Here is a 27,065-nt window from a genome sequence, read left to right on the forward strand (position 1 = left end):
GTAAGTATGCTTCACGTGTCTTCCTTTAACAGCATATGTGCTAAATAGTCATTTTAATCCATAGGAAGAGCATATTACAATATAATCCATTGCCTAAGTCAAAATTCAAGACATGGCACTATGTCATTTCATAATTCTTTCTGAGCCTAGGCACTTAAGAGAATTCAGAATTTCTTTTAAAATTATAAATTCTTTATAAAGTGATATAAGATTTTGAATTAATATTTGAGGTGATTTATCCTAAGAAACAAGTGATGAAATTATTCTTAAAATAGCCAACATTCTGCTGCTTAGGATAATCCTATTTTTTTTTAATCTCAAATCACTCAGTAAAAATGAATGGAGGAGAGGCTCAACCTTGAGCCTCTCTTTCTGGACCTAAGAGATTTACTAGCTTCGGGTGGATTTTACAAAATTAAAAGATGACTTCTTCATTTATAAATAAACAGTAGGCGTGAGGAGGGCTTCATATAAATTTCACTTTCCTCATCGTCCTGGGAGACTTAAGTTTCTATCATTTAGTCCTATTTCAGCAGAGCACAGACACTCCTCAAAGACATTAGCTGTAAGTCAACAAAGGAAAGGCAGTGTGTACGGATTTAGAAAGAACTTTAGAAAATTTCTTGCCGTCTGCTTTACTTTAAGAACATTAAGGAGAATCAGCCAGTTTTGTGTTCTTTCTGTTGGTCTCCTAGTTGTCATGTATTTTTTATAAAAATATGTACATCTGCAGATAAACAGCAGAGATGTATGTATACAAAAAACTTCATCTGTTGTGCAAATGTTACTAAAAACTGTAAAATATAGATGAACAACAAAAATGCAGAACAGCTATAAAGGTTAAAATATAACTTTTGAAAGTCTTCTTAATCTTTTTTTGGAACTTTGCATCTGTAGTTAGAGGTTAATAATATGATTTCAGCAAGAAAATATTTTTAAAAAACTATTTGAATGAACTGATCCTGCCAAAGAAATCGTAAGTGTAACAGTTGGTTTTTAATCGTTGTTTAAAGGTAAAATTAAGTATTCAGAACACGTATATGATGCCTGCATGGATGCCTTTGACTGCCTCCCACTGGCTGCCCTGATGAACCAGCAGTTCCTATGTGTCCACGGTGGTTTGTCTCCAGAGATTAACACTTTAGATGATATCAGAAAAGTAAGTTCTGCTCTTTTCCAAGTCTAATCATTTTGGGGCCCCTCAGTAATAAATAGAAGACCTTCATTTCCCTGCCTTTATCACTAACTGAATCCTTTTGAACTTAAATGATTCCAAGTAGTCATGAAACTCTTCTTTGTATTCATTTTTTTAATCTAGAAAGGAAGATGTATTTATACTTAGAGGAGTTTTCATCTCTAAAATCTCAAGGTTCATTTTACCATGTGACCTGTGTCATTAGAAATGTAAAATATTTTATCACAAAAAAAAAAAATGCATATGCCTTTTCATTTCCCTTTGGCTTGTTTCAAACAACCCTCTACATATTCACGGTATGTTACAGTTAAAAAGTGTTGTTTACGTCTTGGGAAAATATTACAACTTGACTTTTAAAATGCGTCCATATTATAATTTTTTTGAAAATCTATTTTTACAGCCCCCCATTTTAAAGTATCAATCTAACAAAGGCAATGATGGTATTCTATTGATTGTATTGAGTGGCTAGGTTAAAAAAAGTTGATTTTTTTAAAGAGGCATTTTTCTACTTAATTTAACATTAGCTCTTGCTCTTGTTTTAGCCAGCAAAAAAAAAGATGGGTTAGACTGAATGTGGAAGTATCTCTTTCATTAGAAAATGTAACATGGGATAGTTTTATGTAGTGGAAGAGACAATCTTTAATTTCTTTGGTTATGCTCAGTATTCCTTTAAAATTTCATTTATTTTTAAGGAAAAGCTCTATTTAGATAAGTAAAACGTTCAAATTCTACCTTAATACTGCATCATTAAGATTCATGTCTTCAGAGTTCCTGTTGTGGCACAGAGGAAACGAATCCGACTAGGAACCGTGAGGTTGCAGGTTCGATCCCTGGCCTCATTCAGTGGGCTAAGGATCCGGCGTTGCTGTGAGCTGTGGTGTAGGTTGCAGATGTGGCTCAGATCTGGCGTTGCTGTGCCTCTGGCATTGCTGTGCCTCTGGCATAGGCCAGCAGCAACAGCTCTGATTAGACCCCTGGCCTGGGCACCTCCATATGCTGCGAGTGCACCCTAAAAAGACAAAAGACTGAAAAAAAAGAAAGAAAGATTCATGTCTTCAAGTGTAAAAATAATGTAGTATTTACTTTCCTGTTAGGAAGGAAATGCATGGGGTTTTTTTGTTTGTTTCTTTGGCCACACCTGCGGCCTATGGAAGTTCCCAGGCCAGGAATCAAGTCCAGGCTGTAGCTGCAGCAGTGCCAGGTCCTGAACCTACTGCACTGGGCCAGGAATTAAACCTGCACCTTTGCAGTGACCTGAGCCACTGCAGTCAGATCCTTAACCCACTGCACCACAGTGGGAACTCCAAGGGGTTTTTATTTTTCAAATGAACCAAAAGTACATTAAATAAATTTCTGTTTCCTGCCCTGTATGTTACGTCCCTTTTTATAAAACCCCATGACATATCTGTTTCTGGTGTTCTGCAACACCCAGAGCACTGCTGTTTGCTCTGTATATAAAGGACTCTAGAGACATGCCACTGAACTGCAGTCATGAAGTTCAAGTAGAGGGGCTCGCTTTCTGCATGGATATAACCAGTTCTTCTACAGTCTGATGGACCTCTGAAATAAACAACTAAACTTATCATAAATGCTGTAGATTTTTAAAATATCCCCTGCTATCCCCAAGACTTTTTTTCTGGCATGTTTCAGGTATTATCTTCAATGTTCATATTTGTCATTAAGCTCTAGACTTAGCCATAAAGTGATTTTTAGGTTTGCATTGTACCCTATGTCAGCTAGAGTTTCCACTACATTGACTTTATTTAATAAATTTCATGCTTATTTTTACTGAAGATGGTATTGATCTCAGAATGCACTTCATAACATTTCCAGAATAAATTCTATGTTCTGGTTGCTTTACCAAGGCTCTAGCTGGGAATTCACATTAATCAGAAAGTCTCCCTTCCTCTGCTCGTATAAGTTCTAATATAAGTTCTTGTTTCTCAGAGATTCTGTATTTTTTATGGACAAGTATTATTTTTCTTGTATGAATTGTTCCAAAAGCATAAATTATTTAAATCTCTTAAACAAGTCTAAGTTTGCAGTGATTATTTTATGGATGGCCTAATGGTTAAAATGTAGATGTTCTTGCCTTTTTTTCCTTTTTCTTTTTCCTTTTTTTTTTGCTTTTTAGGGCTGCACCCACGGCATGTGTTGATTCCCAGGCTAGGGGTCGAATCAGAGCTATAACTGCCAGCCTACTCTACAACCACAGCAGTGACAGATCTGAGCCACATCTGCGACCTACACCACAGCTCATAGTAACGCCAGATCTTTAACCTACTGAGCGAGGCCAGGGATCAAACCCTCAACTTCATGGTTCCTAGTCGAATTCATTTCTGCTGCGCCACGACGGGAACTCCTAGAGGGTCTTGTCTTACTGAAGTTTTTCATTGAGTGTTGAAAATGTGAAATATTGCTTAATGTTTTTTAGATATTAGTTTAAAAAAAAAGGCATATAGAAGACTGTTACTTGCATCTTAACCTTTTATGTCTCAGAAAAAGATAGAATTTGATGGGCTGTCAGCCCTACATATTCACCTATCCCTATGAGGTTTTTTAAAATATTAAAGCATTGAATATAAAGAATATTAATTTTAATATTCTTAAGGTTTTTATAGCTATTTTATCCTTTTGTGTGGAGGGGAAGACTGCATAATATTTGCTGACTTCACTAAAGGTCCTTTAATTGCAACTGCATCAGGACAAACTATAGGAAGGTGACAGTGTTATAAACTTGGTGAAATGTCATTTTCAGTTATTATATTGGTCATAGCTTCTCAATGCACCATATTAAGTTGAACTATGACTTTGCTACACATTTACAGCTGGAAAATTGGGAAATGGGTTTCCTATGAGAATTTCAGACGAAACTATAAAAAGCTTAGAACAGTGAGCTGAAGAATGACGCAGCTAAATTGGGGTTTAACTGCTTATCATTACGATTGGTTTGTACCCAGTAAGATAGCTCCAGTCAGCTTGGCTTTTGATTAGAAACTTAGCCCCTAATGAATGCATATCCAAAATGTCATAGAGCCAGTAGCCACTTTTACAATGAAAGCCATCTGTTCTCAAAATTATGCTGTTAAATAGAAACACCCCAAGTTGTTCCTCATCCTCATTTCTAAATCCCAGTTTGACAGAGGCAGTAATAGAAATTGCCCAAAAGATAGAATAAAATAAAATCTTCTCCTCCAGGAGTGACACACAAATAGGGTCACATCACCTGGCAGTGACTAAAACACTTGACTAGATAAAATAAGAAAGAAGGAGAGAAGAGAGACGGAAAGGAAACCAGGAGAAAAGAGAAGGAAAGAGCAGGATTAAAGAGGCAGGCAGGAGGTGAAGGCTGAGATGAAGGCAGATCGCAGTAAATGAGCATCAGGAGGAAGAAGGAAGGAAAATTTGAGAGAGGAGAAGGGGGAGGAAGGTGAGCAGAACAGAAGGAGAGGTGGGGCCAGTCCACACTGCACTGGGGCTGGGGAGAGAAGGTGGCTGTTGCAAGACGTTGGTTTCTCCTGTTTTCTCCAAGTTTCCAAAGATTAGTATTTTGCTCTCTGTCTTTTATTTTTCTTAGTTAGACCGATTCAAGGAACCACCTGCTTATGGACCTATGTGTGACATCCTGTGGTCAGACCCCCTGGAGGATTTTGGAAATGAGAAGACTCAGGAACATTTCACTCACAACACAGTCAGGGGGTGTTCATACTTCTACAGGTGAGGACCGAAAGCTCCAGCTCGCCCTCTGGAGCACATGACCTTCATAACTGCTGTCATTGATCAGCCATCTGTATGTTTGATTTACTTACTACATGTGTATAACTTTACTAGGAAACAAGTATAAGCGAAAGACTTACTTTGAAAGCCTGGTTCAAATGGGTTCTTAGCCCTTGAAAATCAAAAATAAATGGATAGGTAAATAAATGAATGTATATCAGCATATAGAGCTAATATCTGTGAAAAATAGAAGAGTATAAAAGAGGCAAGTGGCTTCAGGATGGCAAGGCAGCTGAAGAAGATGGTAGGATTTGGTAGAAAGATTGTTTTCTTTCCAGAACTGTAAGAAAAAAGTCTACTGCCCGCCTTGAATTTTCACTTAATTACGTAATCACTTCAAAATATTTTTTACCAGTTTTCATAACTTAAAATAATTAAATTATTTTCAAGTGATTCTTAAATTTTCTTAAGCTCATCAGACTTCCTGAATAAATTCAAATTAGTAGCAACTCAATATGTAGGTACCATAGTAAACTGATTTTTAGCGCTTGACAAGCCACATTGAGAAAAATTTTCTACTGATGTTTATACTTGCCGTTGTATGGAGATTTGCCCATCCCATAACATTTTAGAGCACTTCAGAAAGAATTCAGCAACACAGCTGGGTTTTTGCATGCCCTCACGATTTTCTCGACATCTCGGTCACCTCAATTTTAGCCTACTGCATTTCATTGCCCTCAGTTTCACTAGATTCCCTTATCAAACATCAGTTTTATGGGAAAGTGGCCAGAGTGAAAGCGTGCAAGAGATTATGAAGGAGCATTTAAATTCTGGTACATATAGTCCTTTTATTTAACTTAAAAATCCAACCTGATATTCACTGAAGTTTACATGAAATTCCTGCCCTGCAGCTAAGCTAATGGCCAGGCTGGAAGAACTCTCTACAAAAGATGCATCCAACCCCATATCTTTTGTCTCTAGGGTAAGCAGATATCATTCTCCTGCATAATACTGATCAGAGTTTATTCGGTGGTTGAATGTTTTGTTCCAAATACATTGTTTCCCTTGTGAGGGAAAAGAGTTTCCTTTTATTCAGCTGTTGATATGATTGAGAAATTGAAGTTTGAGAACAGAAAGTCTTGAAAACTGTAAAGCATCATTCAAAGAATAGTTTTTGCTTTAAATATAAAGAAAGAGGTTTATTCCAAGTTTACTTAACCAGAAAGTTTGTGATTCATTTCTTTGTTTTGGAAATTTGGGCCAAGGAGGCATGTACACTATTTCTGAAACGTCTAAGGTTTCTTTTCAGTTATTAGAGAATTGATGAATAATCTTTGATTGAAGATGTTCAAACTTTTAGTGAAGAGTAGTATTGTTGAAATATATCAAAGCCAGGTGTTCGGTTTTTCAGATCTGGTGCTAAATCCCTAATTATATCATGAATGTTTCAATTACCTAGTTGATACTGAGTCATGCTTCAATAATACAATATAAAAAAATACAAACCTCTTACTTTGACATTGAGCCACATTACATTAATCTTTCTTTAATTTGTAGTATAACATTTTTCTGTTCGTTTTCTGAGTGCACTCTTCAAATGTATCCTATTCTAAATAAACTCCTGTACTGAACTTATATAAAGGCAAGGTATTTTTGTTTTGTGAATATAGACAGAGATGTGTTTACATCAGAGATAAAGTCCATCAACTAGATAATTACAGGATTATGCATGTTTTCACACTTTTGTTCTCAACAAAATGATTATTTAACTCCTCTCATTAGAGGTTCTTAAGAGATAATGATCCTTAGCCATGACAAAAGCTGACTATGGAAATCCACAGCCTATATACTCTAATGGCAAAGCAGTCTGGGTTATGTTTTATCTGAGGAAGAGAAAAATGACTTACACATTCTCCTGGAGCTTTTTGATTCTTTTGCCTTCAGTCTTGAAGGTGCTATTGTCAAGGTGTCAAGGCTTCCTCTGGGGTCTTGGTTTATAGAGCTGATGTAGAGGGACACAAAGACACAATAAGATTGGTAGAGGAACTTGGTGACAATGACCTCTTTGAGTTATTGGCAGTGATTTTGATCCACAACCCCCAGTTTTATTTCACATGTCTCTGTAGAGTTTGCATATTTAATTAGCTATGCCATCCTGTTCATGCTCTAACATACTATCTGGGCCCTGATTTCAGTAAAATGAAGTTTATACAGAAAAAATGCATTCATAAGTGCTGTTAACGAGTTATAGATAATAGTCAGTGTGACAGAGGGCCATGAATCCATCAGAACTCTGCTTTTGCCCCAGTGCTACTATTATCTTCAGAACTTTCGACCAGAATTTGCTTACTCAAATGCCTATAATGTTCAGGCAAGTAACTGAGATGTTCGAAGCAGACACTAGTTAGATTGTAAAGGTCATGACAAATCAGGGCTAAAAATTTCTTTTTCATGTAGACCAAACAAAACTGTCAGTTGGATTTGGTCTGCCTTGGATCCTGTAAGCTTTGTGTTCTAGGTATGTATAGCTTGCTCCAAGATTGAGTTGAATTAACCTCTCTCAAGTGTCTCTAAGCTCCGAATCTGAAGAACGCCTTGACAGTCACGTAAAACATGTTTCTGAAGCTGCAACTTGCAGCTCACTCAAGTCACCACCCGTCTGAATCACAGGCCCGCAGTCGTGTTCTGTTCACAAACTGCCCAACTTCTTCTCTGAGGCTGACACTCTGGTCAGTCCCTTCCACCATGAAATCCTCTGCGTCCTCCTTTGTCACATTTCCTGATTCTCCTCTAGTTTGTCAGGCAGATCCCTGCCTCTTCTGCTGCCTCTTTGTCTTCCCCCTGCTTTCGACATTTTTTTCTTCACACTTTCCCTGCGATTCTCATCTAAACCCATGACTCCACTGTAAACGATGAACCCTGTCGTTAGATCACCAGATCTGTGTCTAGTCCTTTTCTCTCTTTATCTTTTATTGAATTCTCTATTTCTAGCTTTCTGCTGGAATTTTCTAGCTTAGATGGCTCATTGTCACCTTAATCTGAACTCACTTTTTGAGTAATTAAAAAAAAAAAAAAAAGGGTTTGTTATTTACCTTCTCTCTTGCTTAATTCCCACTGGTGACTCCTCCCAGTTTTTCTATTAACAATTCATTCTCTCAGTCACACAGACGAGCACATAGCTTTGCTTCTTCTTCTAGAATTGAAATCACTACATGAAGCCATCCTGTCTTATTGACCCTTTCTTTAAAATACTACCAGCTTCTAGACCATCCTGCCTTCCTTCCCTCCCACTCTGAGTTCAATACCTTCATTTTTAGTCTGTTAAAATCACACCTGATTTCACAACACCGTTGCCATCCCCTCCTTTCAATTCATAGTGTTCCATTCATGGGTATCCTTTTGAGAATTCATTCACTCATTCAATTATTTCACAAATATTAGCTGAATACCTACTATGTATGCCTTCTGTGAGATTTTATAGATTCTCAAAGTCCCTGCCTTCGAGGGAATGACAGTCTAGTGGCAGAGACCGATAAGCAGAAACTGAAAAATAAAATGCAAGGTGAGTAGTTCTGTGAAAAATGTGGAGGTTATCTCTCTCTCTCACACACACACACACACACACACACTCAGGATGAATGGGGTTTAAGGGACTGACTACTCGTGGTGGAAATGTTATTAGACATTATTTTTAAAGAATGAGTAGTATATATATGCAACCAGACTCCATGGGAGGGTTTTTACAGACAGGGAAAGTGTTAAAAAAATATATGAGGGGGATAACACTCTGGGAATTCTAGAAAGATAACTACCCAAATGGCCTGTCTTTACTTCTGATCTCAGATTATAGGTAGCTGCTTTGGTACACACTTAACCTGAACATTCATATACCTAAACTGTTTGACTGTTTTTATATCCACTTGATACGTGTACATGTGTGTAGCAAAAGACATAGACAAGGTTGTTCATAGCAGCATTATTCATAAAAGCCAAGAAGTGGAAACAACCCTAATATCCACTTAGTAGAATGAGTAATAAGTTGTAGCATATTTATACAACCAGATACAGCTAATGAGAATGATTTAGCCAAGACGGTGCCTAACCACATGAATGAATGTCACAAGTATAATGATGAGAGGAAGAAACGAGATACTCAAGAGTGCATGCTAGATGATTCCATTGAAATAAGAATACAGCCTTAGAGAAAGTACATCTCTGATGTTAGAAAGCCAGGTTGGTGGTGACCCTTCGTGAGGAAGTGGTGGTGACTTGAAAGAGATCTGAAGAGTTCAGATCTGAAAGAGATCTGGGGTTCAGATAATGTACTTTGTCTCCATCTGAGGGTTCCTTACAAGGAGGTTCACTTTTAATTGTCTGATTTGTGAGCTTTTGTGTATCAATTTGTAACCTTCTCATTTGCCTGGTTTTCTATCAAGATGTTCTACTTCAGTAAAAAAAAAAAAAAAAAAAAATTACCTGAAATAAAAGTTGCTCACTAATCCTGAAGCAGCTGGCAGCCAGGAGCAAGGGAGGGCTTTAAGCTCTGGTGAAGTTCTGGCGGGAGCATTGGAGCTCATCCAGACCAGATCCCTAGTGGGCAAAATGAAATTAGTTGGAGAACCCTGGGACAAAGAAAACACACAGCAAGTCCTAGGAAAAGATAGGCCTGAAAGCATCTGGGCAGCACCAGCACACTCCAGAGCTAAGAACCCATGGCCAGGCCCCTAGAAGCAGAGGAAGAGCTAGCCGGGGGCCCGAGTCCTCCATACCATGGGTGAGAATGGATGAGGCACCAAGGAAATCAGCAGAGGCTTTCTCTTGGTCCCCTGGCAAAGGATTGCAGACTGCCTGCCTCTGCTTTGCTGAAGCCAATGAAGAAAAGAAACTCTTTGCATCTCTCACCTGCTTCACTGTCCCTGTTGAGGCCTCTGACAATTGGCTCCACTGTGAGCTTCAGTAAGATGACAAACTGCTGCTGAGCACTTAGGATATGAAGACAGATAAAATAGTGCTTGTCTCTTAAGGCATCCACTATTACTGGAGAACAGATGTATAGACATAAACCACAATGTGACAAGTGATGTATTGGATGCATATGTTGTGGGAACATGGTGGATGCAGCAATTCTGTAGCCTCAGGGTGAAGAGGTCTGAAGGGAAGGGCCCACAGTGGTCATTTAGCTTAGGCTTGGCAGACACAGCAGACCTTTATAGAAGGAAAATGCAAATAGATGAACTTGGGGAAAGTATATACGAAGCCATTAAAGCATTTAAAAAAAAAAAAAAAAAAAGCCTCTTAATAATACCTGCTGGCTACATCATGTTTAAAGCGCCTGAAATCTGCAAGGTTTGTTTCAAGGACTAAAATACAGTTTAATAGAGCAAGAAACAAAAATAAGAGAATCAACAGAAGGAGTCTATTAATAGCTTTCTGCTCTACCACCACGCCAGTTTTTCTATCATTTCTCACGTTTTTGTCTTTTCTACTTTCTTTACCTTTGTTCATGCTCTGTCTCCTTCCTATTCATCTCCTTCTTCTGGTGGAATTCTAACCCCTTGCCTGTCTTTTAATCCCCATTGTTCATCGCTTCTAAGATCTAACGCAAGTTACAACTAACAAATGGAATAGCTGCTGCTAGAATCTGGGGTTGCTGACTCACCCTTCTGTGCTCTGTGGTGCAGTCTTTGCTCCACATCATGGTGATGGGGAGATGATAGGAGTTACTGCTATGGGTTGGACATGGGGCTAGGACATGTGTATATATGGCTATCTCATTTAATCTCAAGTTTATGAAATAAATAATACTGTCTGTATTTTTACAAATGGGGTCATTCAGGCTCAAAGAGGTGAAGCAATTTTTCAAAATTTACACAAGAAAGTGGAATAAAAACCCAGATCCAAGGATCCCCAGTATTCTCTGGAAATTTCCACCTCCCTTTCTACCCTGAGAAGATGCATTTTCTAGTACTTAAGGGAAAATCAGATTCCAATAGAAAAATAACATTTTTGGAGAATACAGTAACTTCCCCATACATAGCAACACTGGCTGATAAATGAGTATCACAAAGCCGAAAGCCTCACTGGCCTTCACCAATCCTTGAAGAAAATGTTGATATAAGATATGTTCAGGATATAGGGTTAAACAAAAGCATTCCAGTGTAATCACCCATGTGGATAGGTTGTGTTTGACCAAGGTGCCCATGGAGGAGGGTGGGCAGGGCTGACATCCAGCTGCCCCTTTGCTCAGAAGGCTGTGGCCCAGGCTCGGGCTGATCAGACGGGAGAAAGAAAGGCTCTTTCTTCTTGGTGGACGCAGAAGTTTTTACCTTATTAATGCGAAGAGAAAGGGGGGAAAAAAAAGGTCTACTACAAGATAGATATTTTTCAAAAAGATTTCCGCAGATCCACATGCTTTCTTTCTTGCCTTATAAGTCTATAAAACTTTACTATTTTATCTTTGATGTGGTTTTTTCAATTAACAAAATGTTTACCTTCCTACCTAAATTATACCTTCAGGACAGAAACCAGGCCATATTCTTATCATCCCACTTCTCACTGTGCTTCATAACACATGGAAAAAAACAATCACCAGTGAGTCTTCAATAAATTGTTGGTGAATTAATAATTTCCAACTCTATGTATGAAGGTGTTCTGAACTCCGCTTTTCCTACTATTCTACATTTATCTTTTTTATTATTTTTTTTATTTTTATTTTTAGGACCACACCTGTGGCATATGGAAGTTCCCAGGCTAGGGGTCAAATCACAGCTGCAGCTGCCAGCCTCCACCACAGCCACAGCAACGCAGGATCCGAGCCACATCAGCAACCTATACCATAGCTCACAGCAATGCCAGATCCTTAACCCACTGAGTGAGGCCAGGGATCGAACCTTCATCCTCATGGATACTAGTTGTGTTCATAACCGCTGAGCCACAATGGGAAATCCTAGGTGTATCTTTTATCATGCTTTTCAGCTGAATACTTTGTAATTTATCATTTCCATTAAAAAGCATAAAAATGTCATAGAGAGGTTTTTCTTTAAATTTTGTATTCAAGTATTGTGCCAATTTCTGCTGAACAGCGAAGTGACCCAGTCGTGTGTATATATACATATATATATATATATATATATGTATATATACACACACACACACACATATTCCCTTTCTTATATTATCTTCCATCATGGTCTATCTGTATAGTTTTTTTCCGAATATTATCGAAGGCTTTAATGTATCCTAGGTAGATAGTTCACCAGTAATGAGAATCTAAATGATATTCACATATTTTCTAAGTTTATTTAGAGAAGTGTTGGTAATTCTTAGCAAGCTTGAGTTTTAGATTATGTGTGCTTTTACATTTCTAAAAATCTTCAAAATGAGTTTACTGCAAGTAATAATGCAAGTATTCCTCACTTAAAGCCACTAACCTGGCAGATTACTGCTAGATTAATTTTATCTTCTTCAGATTTCCATTAAAAAATCATAGAATATATATATTTCCCCCATGTATATTCCCATGGGGAAAAGCTTAAATACGTAAGGGTACCAAACATAGCATGAAGAGAATATATTAAAATTATATATTTGCAAGACTAGTTTAAGTTCTTCCGAAAGAAAGTAAACAAATGAAAAGGAGCAGCCAACTGACTTGCCCAAGGGAAAAAAGTAACAAGAAGGCCAACCAGTGTCTCCGAAATTAAAGTTTCTTTTATTGATACACATCTGGAAATGTGGTCTACTCACCTTCTCCCAAAGTAGAGCAGAAGCCTTTGAAGACACAACATTGGTCAGCTGTTGATCTAGGTACCGTGTAGACATGTTTCCATGTAGACACTCCGGGCCATCTCCTCCAGTTTGTAAGTTATGCTAGTGTTTATCAGTTAGGATGGTTTATTTTTGGGGATGACCTCAGAACACTAGGAAGTGAAGGCCTCATGGATGTCTTCTCTTTCTCCCTCCCTAGCAAATTGTTAGAATATCCTAGAACACATATTTGCATGCATACACATGCACACAAATACACATGCACATGTACAGAGGCTGTTTTTGATTTCAGATCCCACTTTTGCCAAAGAACTGAATCCTTTTTATAATCGTATCTCTACAATGATATGCCATCTTAATGGTATTTGTTTCCTATTGATCAGAGAATTCTTACAAAATCTGTAGCATAGCATAGCATTTTCATCTCTTTTATAATGAATTATTTGAGTGACATATACTATTAAATATTTCCTCAAAGAGCTATTTTTATAATTGCTGAGTTGTTTCCTGTGGTTGTAGTTTAGGTTCTAGGGAATATCTGTAGTTTGTTTATATTTAAACAAGCATTGATTTGCTGTCCCTTGAACTATCTAAAATCAGTTCATTTTTATGATAAGGATTTTTCTCATTAAAAATTCTTGGAGTAGAGAGAAAGTGATTGTAAAGGATTTTTCAACTTTAGTTTATAATTTGAATTTAGTTTTTTTCCCCTTTTTTGGCCTCACCTGCGGCATATGGAAGTTCCTCAGCCAGGGACCCCATCCAAGCTGCCATCTGCAACCTGTGCCAGAGCAGTGGCAACACCAGATCCTTAACCTACTGCATTGGCATCTAACCAGCGCCTCCACAAAGACAAGCCAGATTATTAACCAACTGCATCACAGCAGGAACTCCTGAATTTTTTTTTTTTTTAATTTTAAGGCCGCAGGTGTGGCATGTCAAAGTTTCCAGGCAAGGGGGTGAATCAGAGCTACAGCTGCTCACCTACACCACAGCTCATGGCAACGTGGGATCCTCAACCAGCTGAGCGAGGCCAGGGATCAAACCTGCATCCTTGTGCATACCATTCGGGTTCGTTTCCGCTGAGCCACAACAGGAACTCCTGAATTTCATTTTTAATGAAGTTTTCATCTTTTATTTTGAGACTTTCTTCACAGACAAAATCATCTCGATTGTATATTTGATATTTTTATTGTCACAATAAAAAATAAGGCTTAAGATAAGTACCATTGGTCACATTTTAAAGTCTTGTGAGTTTCATAATTTTGTTCAGATTTTGAATGGGATAACCAGTTCATGTACCCATAAGTAAGATGACAATTTGCTACTCTCTTGCCCTCTAACTCAGTCCTCTCTGGCAACCTCTCAAGAAGGCATCCCAAACCAGATAGTGCTGTATTTGAGAAAATTGGGGTTTATATTTTATTTTATTGTTTATTTTATTATAGTTGATTGACAGTGTTCTGTCAGTTTCTCCTGTATAGCGAAGTGACCCGGTCATACATATGTATACATTCTGTTCCTCACATTACCCTCCATCATGTTCCATCGCAAGTGACTAGATATAGTTCCCTGTGCTATACAGCAGGATCTCATTGCTTATCCACTCCAAAGGCAATAGTTTGCATCTGCTAATCCCACACTCCCAGTCCACCCCCCTCCCCCACCCCCACCCCCAGCAACCACACGTCTGTTCTCCATGTCCGTGAGTTTGTGTCTTTCCTGTACATAGGTTCATATGTGTCATACATAGGCTCTACGTAGAAGTGATATCATGTGGTATTAGTCTTTCTGACTTACTTCACTTAGTATGAGAGTCTCTGGTTCCATCCATATTTTATATTTTAAATTCCATTCTCATGCTGTATTTATATTTCTGTTCACTTTGTGTTTAGATGTGGACTTGGTAATACTGATTTTCTCAACAAGTGGACACTTGTCTCGTGTTGTTATGCAGTGGCCTGCATTCTTTATCCCGTTCACACACCCCCAGCCCTTTAAAAGCGCTGCAGCTGTAGGTGCTTTTCCTGCCGCCAGGGAAACCTTGTCCTTAAAACCGGGACACTTGTTTCATAAATGATGTATGTTTGATTACACTTGATCAAATCATATGGGTCTGGATGTTACAGATAAATGTGCTTCTCTTGATGATTTCATAACAGAGAATTCTCTTTTTGTTTTTGTCTCTGACAGTTACCCGGCTGTATGTGAATTCTTACAGCACAATAACTTGTTATCTATACTCCGAGCCCATGAAGCCCAAGATGCAGGGTGAGCAGTTTTGTGGGTTTATGAAAACCGTGCGTTGCCCTTTGTTACAACTCCCTCGTGTACTTGGCTGTGGACGTTCCCTTTTGCCAGGCTCCCTCCCTGGAGGAATTAGATCTAAAAATTGCTTTTTGGTGACACAGATATGGCAGGGTCCTGGGGAGTGAATGGCTGCAGATGTACTATAAAATCCCCTTCAAGTTCTTTCATTTTAGCTAGAAGAGGTAGATTTTTTTTTTTTTTTGTCTTTTTAGGGCCGCACCCGCGCCATATGGAGGTTCCCAGGTTAGGGGTCAAATCAGAACGGTTGCTGCCGGCCTGTACCACAGCCACCAGCCTGCGCCACAGCCACAGGAATGCAGCCACAGCAATACGGGATCTGAGTCGCATCTGCGACCTACCCCACAGCTCTCGGCAATGTCAGATCCTTAACCCACTGAGCAGGGCCAGGGATTGAACCCGCATCCTCATGGTTACTAGTTGGGTTCTTACTACTGATCCATGAGGGGAACTCCAGAAGAGGTAGAATTTTCACCTGGCTGTTTAAGCCCTAGAAGGGCACCTCTTCTTATTTCAATTCCTGCTCTTACTATTGTCCCATAAGTGAGTAAATTACAAGCTGGTTTTCAGTTTTGGTTGGCCATGCGAATGAGAATTACACATGACTATTTAACTGATACTACATATTGTACTCATGTTTAATTAATATCATGCTTGATCCCTGCAAAGTTTTAAAGGACAAAAAGAGACATAAAAATGATAAGGAAAATCCTATATTCTAACAAATGCATAACATGATTTCGTAATATCTAATAAATTTCAAAAATGTAGACTGATTTAAATGGTAGAGAAAACTGAAAAAATATCAGATATGCATTTTGATGGTGCATTAAATCTGCATTAGGGAGATAGGCAGAGGGAGAAAAAGGCATAATCAATTTTAAGTTGGAAAGTCCCCTATCCTTCACAGTATGTTCCTCTGAAAGGCACTGTTTTGCTTTCAAATGCTGAAACTCATTCCTTCAAATTCTAAATTTTCTGAAAAGGAGGAGCATTTTATTTTTATAACCTGTGTTCTGAAATTGGGAACTTAGAAGCCTGCATTCTCAAGTAAGCCTATGCCTATGATGATTCCAAATCAAGGCAGATCCTAAAATTTTTTCAAAATTAGCTTTTTCCAAACCCTCAGTCAGCAAGTGTGAACTGATTCAATATCGTGTACTCAGTGCTGTTGCAACTGATGTTTTCAGTAACTACTGATAGACCCAGCCAATCAGGTCCTTGTTTTTTTTCAGTGGTGTCCCTTTTTTTTTTTTTTTTTTTTTGCTGACTGTCCCAACTGAACATGTTAAGCAGATTTATCTTAATCCCACTGTAGACCTGAAATCTATCTGCTTATTTGAAAATAGGTTAAGTGCATCGATTAAAATCAACAAATATATTTGTTTTAAATGACAGGGGATTGATTCATTGGGAGAAATTTGAGATTAGGCCATCTTGATTCTGTTTTTATTTGTTGTCAAGTAGGCATAGGCAGCCGCAGTTGATAAAGTCAAGGTACTAGAATTAAGAATGCTACTGTCTTTCACATTCTGATTTTTTTCCCTCAACAAAGTTCAGTCCCATAAGCAGAAGAAATACTTCTAGGACATCTCAAAAGATTTCTTAGGGGATATTTTTCCTTCTGTGAAAAGTAGTGTCAAAATATTTGTAAAATTATAAATTTTAAGGTGCTTATTTATGTCCGAAGGTGCTTTTCTCGGTATGTTTAGAACCAAAAGCTAAATTACGCGTAGTTAGTCTGCCAGAAATGAGTGACCCAGAATAACCAAGGAATGATAAAATTTTGTTTTGCACTTTAGGAAGGCAGCTGTGCTTACCATTATACCACCAACGCCACTGCTGTTTTGTGCTTTAGGAAGTTTCCTAAACTGATATTCCTGAAATGTTGCATAGAAGTCATAAGCTATGGTTTCACCTTGATGCAAAGGAACCAAATCTGTGTTTTTTGAGTATTTGAGGACTAGAGTTCTATTTTTGTCTCAGTGGAAGAAAACTAACTGGATTGTTGGTTTATTTCCAAAGATCTTGCAGATGTTTCATTACTGATTGATTAAATATGACCCCGCTGAAACAATAATCTTTGACCTACAGACACCAGAAGAGATTGGAATAAATACAATTCTAAAATAGAAACAATTTCACTTTGTAAAACCCATAGATTTGAACTAACCAGACATTCTTTGAAAAGCAAATCACTTAGTCTAGGCAGAATGGATTTATATAACGTTATCATAACAGAGTATTGTAGACAAATAGAATAATCTTACCTGGTTATTAGTGGTAAAGTCTTGTATATTGCTCTGTTTATTTAGTCTCTTTATGTTAAAAATATTGGCAAACTTCTGAAAAACATGGTAGGTACAGGTGTCTGTGGGCAGAAAAGTAGCCTTTGTCCTGTCTGTTGGGCACATGGAAATGAATTATAATTTTTCACTGAATTCCATCCTCCCCTAAGTCTGCTAAACTTAGAAAAGAGTTCTTTGGAAATTGTACCTATAATTATGTTTTTGTTGTCACCCCTGAAATGAATTGATACCTGTGTATAACAGACCTTAGAGAGAAAATTTTGTTTAATGTTATGTAATTGAATTCTCTTTGAATGATAAAAGTTAACTTTAACTTTCTCTTTCTAAATCTATAATTTGATGTCATCTTTTTTCCATACTTAGCCTTCTTTTGACTTGCATTTATTTTTTTTAGGTACCGCATGTACAGGAAAAGCCAAACAACAGGCTTCCCTTCTCTAATTACAATTTTTTCAGCACCAAATTACTTAGATGTATACAATAACAAAGGTGAGTGTTTTCACATCCTTTTTGCAGTCTGGTATAGTATGTGCAATAATCCTTAAGTTCTATTTTGGTTTGGTTTTTTTTTTTCTTTTTTTTAAGGGCCGCACTTGCAGCATATGCAATTTTCCAGGCTAGGGGTCAAATAAGAGCTACACCAGCCAGCCTGCATCACAGCCATAGCAACTCAGGATCTGAGCTGCATCTTCGACCCACACCACAGCTCACAGCAACTCTGGATCCTTAATCCACTGAGTGAGGCCAGGCATCAAACCTGTATCCTCATGGATATTAGTCAGATTCGTTACCACTGTGCCACAAGAGGAAATTCCAGTTTAATTTTAATTAAGCATTTTTTTGTTTTGTTTTTTGTTTTGTTCTTTTCAGGGTCACACCTGTGGCATAAGAAGTTCCCAGGCTAGGAGTCAAATCTGAGCTGCAACTGCCTGCCTCCACCACAGCCACAGCAACGCCAGATCTGAACCACATCTGCGACCTATGCTAAAGCTCACAGCAATGCCGGATCCTTAACCCATTGAGCAAGGCCAGGGATTGAACTCACACTCACAGAGACAACATTGGGTCCTTAACCCATGGAGCCACAATGGGAACTCCTCAATTAAGCATTTTTAATCATTTTTTTCTCCTTACTTTTTCATTTATTGTTTGATGCAAATTTCATGATTATCTTCAGAGTTATAGATTCAGTCCATCAGGGGTGGGACCCAGGCACTGTTATTTTTCAACAGTTCTCTAGGAGATTCTAGTCTGTAGTAGGGTTGACAGCCACTGCTCTAAGAGATATAGGCCTCGAAAGAATAATTGAAAGTTATCCAAAATCATGCTTCTTAAGAAGAGTAAGGATTTAAGTGAGAATGATGTGACTGTGTATATAAAGGATCAAGAAAAATAAGCAAAGAGAAGCTATAGCTTGAAATTCAAATTCAGATTTCACCTGTTGAGCACCTACCATGAGTCAGAGCCTGTGCTAGGCAAGTACACATTCATTTTTTTTTTTTTTTTGAAAAATTGAATTAAACTCGAAATAGCATTTGCCGCCCAGAGTGAGTCTCTCTGGTAATTGCCTTGCCCAAGGTCACTCAGGTAGCGATGAACTGACCTCACCTGGTTCAGGATCCTTCCTGTACTTGCCTTCTGAATCGCCGTGAACAAGATCGGGAAGCAAGAGGGTGCTATTTACTGATGAAGGAGGAGAGAAGGATCAGGGGACGTGCTGTTTTTCTCTTTATTCGGAAGCAACGTGAGGCACTGTAGGTGTGGCAGAATGAGCGATAAAATGTGAAAGTGTCAGTGATCCTCGTTGGCATTGGTCTGGAGAGTATGTATGCAGCGTTTCTGCACGTGGCTTTCGGAGATTAAGAGAAAAGAAACAGAAAGAGAGAAACCAATCAAAAACCATATGTGAGGTCAAATATAGCCTTTTCCTCAGAAGCAGGAAAAGGCAGCCTCATTTCTGAGCCAGGCTGAAAACTGGCATGAGGAGCCATGCCCATGCCTGAGTTGTGATAGGTGGCTGGGGTCCAGGATGCCTGAGTGGGCCTTGGCCACCTAGATTCCCAAGCGTCTGTTTGGTGTCCTCGGTCCGTAAGAATAGATGCTGTCCCTGCGGGGAGGAAGCACTCCCTTTGCCTGGACCCTGATTTCCTGCTTTGCTCCTAACACCTCCCGCTCACGGCTGGGCCCTAACTACCACCCCCTCTTCGCTCCTAGTGAAGGGAGTGCTCAAATGAATGATTTTGTGGATGATGACTGATTACCAAGTAGCATGTACTATACTTATGGGGTTTTTTTAATTAAAAAAACCTCAAAACAGTAAAAAGTTAAAAAAAAAAAAAGAAAGAAAGAAACAGAAATTTGGGATTTCACTCCATGAGAATAGACCTAGACTTTTTCTATTCACTCTCATGCTTGGCAGTGCAGTTTTGCTTGAGACAAATAGCGATTTCTCACAGATGTGCATTGCTTCTTTGTCTATGGTCCTGATTTAGCAAGGTAGGAGTTTAAAAAACAATAGACATCACTGCATTGCTGTCTTTGAGGTTCTGTGGTTCTCTGACTTTTGCCTGGAGGGCAGATCACAGTTGCTCAGGGAGGGGGCAGGTACAGCATTTCATTTTGGGAATCTGTTTCATAAAAGAAAAAATTCTCCTGAGAGAAAAAGATGAACTGATAGGAAGAAGAAAGATGTATTCTTCAGTTTGAACATAATTTCAAAAGACCTTTGTGTAAAATCTCCGAAGCACTTTAAAGCTATTATGCTAACACTGTGTACAGTATTGTGGGAGTTAGGCATTCACTGCTGAAGTGAGGATTACTGTATTTGAATAAAATAAATGTTAATGAGAATTTTAAAAGGCATTGCAATAAAACCGGGTTGCAAGCACCTTCAAAACACAATCAGTGCAAAGGAACAGCCATGAAGAATCCGAGGTAACCATTTGATTCTTAGAAACAGATGACCATAAAGGCTCTGGAATTATAACCTAGGGGTAAGAGTAGGATTTGATTTTTAAAGCTCCTGCGGATTAAGGCAGCAGTAAGAGCTCTCTGGCAAAATGAAAGAATGAGGAAAAAAAAAAAAAGGTTTACTCTACCATCTTAAAATTGGTAACAGTCGTGTGATCAGCTTCATGTGTAAATGTCCAGTAGTTCTGATTAGTCGTTTGTACCTGCCTGCAATTAAAAGCAGCTTTCAGAACACAGTGAGGACTGGACGTGTCCCATCAGCCCCTTCAATCCCTGACCCACTTTGATTCATTCAGTTCTTGTCTGCACTAACTCGGGTGAGCAACTCGCCCATCTTCCTGCTTCGGTTTCCTCACTCTGACAACTCCTGCTTACTCCTGCAAGATGCCAGAGCTGGAGCCGACAACATCGCTCTGAATCACATCCCGCCCATCAAACAACGAACTCATCTACATTCACTGACATTCGGTGACATCTCCGTAAAATGAGGGGGAAAAATTGTCTTTTGTGAATAATAGATGACATTACTTTGAAGCAAGACGTTGTGCTCTATGAAGATTTTATCATCATTGAATATTTTATGTTGCTCTAATTATGCCCCGTGTCAGTGGGGGGCCTCCCAGGAACTGGTGGCGGAATACTCCTCCCTTTCAGCTTCTTGGTTATAGTTTTACCCTATGGGTCCATCTCCCTTTGTGATCCATCTCTCTGCTGCTCTCAGCGGGAACCTTTTCCTGTAGCCACATTGTTCTGCTCATCGCCCTGAACAGCTTTTGGCTTTCCTTTTCCCCTCGTCTTTACCTGCCCACTTCTTTTCATCTATAACTGGGATACTTGTCTTGCTCTTCTCTGCCCACCTAAATAGACTAGACCGCCTCCAGTTGGTCCATTGGTAGTCCTTCCCTTAATGCCTGCAATAGCAATCCTTTGCCTTTACTTAGCATTTCCTTTTTTTTTTCCAGTTAGCTTTTCCATGCATTCCTATAACTTCTCAATCAGATTGTGCTTCCTGATATGCATCATCAAGCCAAGTAGTCTGCTTCATACATGGTAGGCAGTCAATATGTGCATTGATCAAAGCATTTCCTTTCTGAGAATTAATAGCTTGACAGTGCCCCAAAGTACCCTGTCAGGATTGACCCTCAGAGCTTTATTTCTCTTTGAATGACTGCGGTAACCAGGGCTGATACCCTTTCCCAGTTGGAGTTAAACATTTGCAGAGCACTTAGCACCTTTGAATTGTTTTTCTTCTGTGAATCTGTGGCCCTAAGGGAAAAGCTCTTTCACAATTATCGGGATACAGTAAACAGAAGAAAAATGCAGTAATGACACACTGCTGCTGCTGCTTCTTGTTGTACCTGCGAAAGTGACTTCAACCTTATTCACTCACCAAGGCAACACACTTTTATTGAGAACTTACTCTAGACCATGCAGCAGGCAAGGTGCCGGGGATACAAGATAGACAAGATACACATGGTCTTTGCTCTAGTGCGGTTTATAATCTCATAGTGTAATAGACGTTAGCATAAAGAATTCCACCCATCATTATTTAAGTATATTTGCAAAATGCTATGTGGAAAAGAGTGGTATGAAAGGAGAGTGGAAATTAGTTGGTGGCAACAAAAAAAGCTTAACTGAGAAAAACGACCATGTAAGTGATCTTAGATTAAAATCTCTCAGGGTTGAAAAGCACAGTGGTGGATATGAACTCTGCTTTCCAGTTTGGCTGAAAACTGTAATAAACCTTTTTAAAAGTATTTCAAACCTATATATAGAGCAGTTAAGTCCTTTATCTCTCTAGTGAGTATACCTGTGCTTATAAAAAAAATCCTAAGTAAATTGCAGTGTGTTTCCATGTGGTGCCAGTTCTCCACAGTTCAGATGAGTTGGTGTACATATAGGTGAGTGGCTAGATGAATGGTTGTATTATACAGATGTAAAGAAATATAAATGTAAATACCAGGGTCATATGACTCAGGTCTAACAAAAGCTACTGACAGTAAAATTAAGTAATTAAGTAACATTTATTAAATGTGGTGTATTTTGGACCTGAGAGGAAAATCTAATAGGCAGCCAAACTAATATAGCAATCAAAACCAGAGGCTAAAATGACAACCAGGAAAAAAATCAATTCAATGTTAAAGTAGGTTAAGGAAGGGAGAGGTTGAAAATCGGGCTTCAAGGGTGAACAAGAAAAGCATTGTTTACTAGAATTTTTTTTTTTTTTTTTGCAAACATCTACCTTTTATTGATAAGGGAAAAAAAATGATGTTTTGGACTTTTAAACTAGACAACTTGATAGGATTACTTATAAAAAGCATTTTATTCTTACCAAAACTTGACATTTTCAATATACTTAAGTATTTTCCAAATATTTTCTATTTTCCAATCAAAAATAGACATGGCCTTCAGGAAGATACTATTTATAGATTAAAAGATAATTTATGACTCGACAGGAAGATATCATTATAAGGGAGGCTTGAATTGTTCATGTAATGAACCCAGGTCGGAATCTCATTGGCAGTTATGATGTGAATTGCAGGAGCAAATGCAACATATCTGAAGCCAGCTTGCCCTGGAGCCCCAATTTCCAGCAGGAGCTCTTGCCCTCAGTGACACACCAGTGACACACCAGTGACACACCATCAACACTGCATGCATGTGCATCCCGGCTAAGGATTTCTTTCCCTCCTGCACCACAGTCCTTTCACACTGAGAGCTTGTGTCACCACTTAGGAATAACTTCCACAGACTTAGAGATAGCTGACACCTGCCTGGTTCAGAAGCCCAGACAGAACCAGCTAGATCTGATTGTTATCCTGGGTGCAAGAGGGAGACTGGGTCGAGGGTCCCTGAAAGAAGTAGAGTCAGTGCCCAGAGAACCCTGAGTAGACCTTTGCCTCTTTCTCTACAGCGTGTTAAAAAGCTTGCTTCCCTGCCAGGGCACCCAAGTTTAACAGCAAGGGGCCATTTCTGTGGAGTTTGAGACTCATCTCAAGCATGGGCATCGATGTAAACTTTTTTTTTTTTTTTTTGGCTTTTTAGGGCCACATCCACAACATATGGAGGTTCCCAGGCTAGGGGTCGAATCGAAGCTACAGTTGGCTGGTCTGTGCCACATCTGTGACCTACACCACAGCTCATGGCAATGCTGGATCCTTAACCCACTGAGTGAGGCCAGGGATCAAACCCACAACCTCATGGTTACTAGTCGTATTTGTTTCCCCTGTGCTACAATGGGAACTCCTGATGTAAACATTTTTAAAGCATTTTGGGGGTGTTTGCAATCATAGCCATAAATATGATCACCAGTTGCCTTACAAATTGGATAAAGTTAATCCAGAGATTTTGTCCAATGGCAGTAGTTTTCCCAGCCCTTCCTTTATTCCTGCCGTCATCTCAGAACTGAACACCCTCCTAATTGGTCTTAAGCAACTGTTTAGCCAGTTCACTTCTTTCAGTATAGAAAATGTAAATACACACTCATGGTAACATTTTGTTGTTTGATATTTGCAAACATATTGGAGGTCAGATTTTTTTTTCTTACCAATCTCTAAAGCAAAGCAGTAAGATACACCCCTACCAAAAAATATTCATTTCTTCACTAAACATTTTTATTCTTATCTCAGTGACTATTGGTAGAATTACACACACCAGGAAGATAATTTCTTTATAATAATTATTAAACCTAGGACTATCTGCTAAGAAATAGTACGGAATACAAGAGTCTATGAAGGAGCAAAGCAGAAACCATAAACAAAACTCTTAGTGTTAACTCCTTTTTTATCAATGTGAGGTGGTAGAAAAGAAATTTATGTAGAGACTTTAGATAGACATTTATGGATAAAGAGAACTTGAAGTTAGAAAGTTTTGATAGGTTTTCAGAGAAATCCCTTCTCTATTTCAGAGATTTCAAATGGATAAAACTAACTGCGAGGAGGTGTCAGCAGAATGTCCCCTTTCACTGCCTTTTATAACCAGGACTCTTCAATATGTGGAATTAATCTGTGGCTATGATTTCTTATCCTGTTGTCATTATCATTATCACCTTGAGTAATAGAGCTTGGTATATTCTCTTGAAAGCCTTAGGTTAGTAGTAATATATTCAGTAAATGTAAACATTTCCCTTGGATTGGGATAGCATGCTGTACAGACGCTTTTTGCTTTATTCCTCTAAGTAGAATATAATAGTAACTATGGTGATAATAACAAACATTTATTGAACATTTACCAATCCCAGACACTGCTCTACATTTCCATGCATTTAATCTTTCAACAACTCTGTGGAATACATTGTAATCTTGACTTTACTGATGAAAAACCAGGGCACAGAGAAGTTACCTACTTTAACCAAAGTTCATACAAGCTGTTCAGGGAATAGCACTGAGATTGGAACTCAACAGTCTGACTCCAGAGCCCACAGGTCAACCTCCTTCTGGGCTCTTGTGCATCAGTTTTGTTCGGTAAAAGCTTTCTGGGCAACATTTGTACTGATCCCCTATTCAACTCACAGCTTCATTGTGTTTAGGTGACTAACTGTTCTTCAGTAAGAAAAGAAAAGCTTTTGAAATGAAGAGCCATTTGTTACCACTTTAAAATTACATGAGTGTGTCCTTCCAGATGTATACATTATTAAAAGAATAAAGTTGGAGTTATCTTTTATATTATTCTGAAATAAATTATGTTTCGCTTGAAAAGATATCCCCTGAAGCACTTAGGCTTTTGCTTTTGTTTATTGAGCTCTGCTGTGAAAGTGTCATTGCTGAAGGCCACTTTCTAAATAGATTAGTTTTAGTCCTGTAGTCACCTTGCTTACATTTAAACATTTAATTAACGGGATGGAAGATGAAATAGAAAATAGAAAACCTATCAAGATTTAATATTTAAGAATTACTCTAACTCTATATACAAATTGAATTAAGCTATACATAATCTATCTTTGCTCCAACAAATGACCTTGATTTCTTAATCATCACCCCTACGCCGTTGTAAATTTCCGCAGTTAAGTAATTGGGGGACTTCAACAAAGTAAGTATTATATGGTGGTGGTGAGGTAATCCTTGCTTTTCCCAAAGCTCTGCCCATAGAATCACGGGGTTTCAGATCTCAGTGTTCTGTGAACCCTTATATAGGGATGAAGATAGGACCTCAAGCAAAGCCGAGTCCTCCATCCAGATTCACTGTCGGTGCTCTTCTGCTTCCACTTGGACAGGACTGATGGAGGCTCGCATTTTGAAGTGTTATATTTCATTTTCTGGCAGATGGTTAGAAGATTCTTACCCTGAACTGAAACCAACTTCTCTAGACATCTAATTCTTGATAAAGCATTTAACAGGAGGAAAAATAGGAACTCTCTCTCTCCCTCCCTCTTTCCCTCTCTCGTATGTAGTCATAGTCATATAGTCATATAGAGTCATAGTCACGACTATGTTTATAGTCAGAGAGAGAAAGAAAGAGAGACAGGGACCAATGGATTATCACTTGCTATTCATTATCTAGAGGTTTTAGACCTGCAGGGGACTCTTGGACTTTACCCTGCCCCTGACGGTGTCAAAAAGTCTGCAGTGACGTTACTTCCAAGTGCATGGTCTTACTCTTAACTCAGAGCCAAGGATATCTTGGAAATAGCAACCCAGAACCATTGCAAGCTACAGCTTAAGGCTTGACACCAAGTACAAGCTTGAAGGTGGAAAGAGTGTTCAGTGGTTACATGCAGATGCAGATTCAGATACAGGTACTAGTTTTCAAGGTACCTCCCACCAAGGTACAGCTACCCTTGTTCTGTGTTTGGAGCTGATAAGTATCAACTGTGTGGAAGGAGAGTCAGGCATGGGTGAAGTGTTTACTCTGTCCATACCATCTCCTCCAGTAGTTTAAAGCTTCAACTAAATCTCTCTCACTTAGTCTAGGGTTGAGTAAGCCTTATTTTAGCATTATAACTTTATAGACCAGAACTTAAATGTACCAGCTGAAACTGGTAAGGAACTCAAAACTACTAATGACTACTTATTGATTTAGCAAAAAATATTTAATGGTAGAAATTCAAATTCGCTATGTGAAATTATAATGTTAGAAATGATTCACAGTGTTTGACTGGACTTGAGCTAATTCCAAGGATCTGACTAGAATCCTGAGGACACAGGTTCCATCCCTGTCCTCACTCAGTGGGTTAAGGATCCAGCATTGCTGTGAGCTGTGATGTAGGTCACAGACGCGGCTTGGATCTCATGTTGCTGTGGCTGTGGTGTAGGCTGTAGTTTTTTTAAAAAAACTAAAAAAAAAAAAAAAAGACTTGAACACTTACTTTGAGCCTGAATTTATGAGCTGTAGAATACAAGTGTGGCCCTTGCTCACTAAATACAGTAACTCTCATGAACTAGTAAATTACCTTTGACCTAGATAATTCCCTTTACCTAGATCATTAATAGCTAAGAAGGAATCTTTTTAAATCAGGCAAGTACAGGACATTAAGAAGAAAAAAAAGGGGGGAAACAAGAGTTAGAAGTCAGATATCTATTTTTATTTATTTTTTTGTTTGTTTTTATTTTTTTCTTTTTAGGGCCGCACCCGCAGCATAAGGAGGTTCCCAGGCTAGGGGGTCTAACCAGAGCTGTAGCTGCCGGCCTACGCCAGAGCCACAGCAACACGGGATCTGAGTCACGTCTGCAACCTACACCACCGCTCACGGCAATGCCAGATCCTTAACCCACTGAGCAAGGCCAGGAATCAAACCCACAACCTCATGGTTCCTAGTCGGATTCGTTTCTGCTGTGGCACGA

The 27,065-nt window shown here is 38.8% G+C and overlaps 1 protein-coding gene across 2 annotated transcripts in view; it reads left to right on the forward strand.

Annotated features, from left to right (window-relative positions):
• PPP3CA (protein phosphatase 3 catalytic subunit alpha) overlaps positions 1-27,065 on the forward strand; it is a 319,540-nt gene that overhangs the window by 249,488 nt on the left and 42,987 nt on the right. For both annotated transcript variants that reach the window (XM_047798212.1, XM_047798213.1), the window contains exons 5-8: positions 1,014-1,159; positions 4,773-4,912; positions 14,873-14,950; positions 17,711-17,805. In XM_047798212.1, coding sequence (XP_047654168.1) covers positions 1,014-1,159; positions 4,773-4,912; positions 14,873-14,950; positions 17,711-17,805 — 459 coding nt within the window. The remainder of the gene's footprint in view (positions 1-1,013; positions 1,160-4,772; positions 4,913-14,872; positions 14,951-17,710; positions 17,806-27,065) is intronic.

Source organism: Phacochoerus africanus, chromosome 10 (genome assembly GCF_016906955.1).
Source record: "Phacochoerus africanus isolate WHEZ1 chromosome 10, ROS_Pafr_v1, whole genome shotgun sequence".
NCBI lineage: Eukaryota > Metazoa > Chordata > Mammalia > Artiodactyla > Suidae > Phacochoerus > Phacochoerus africanus.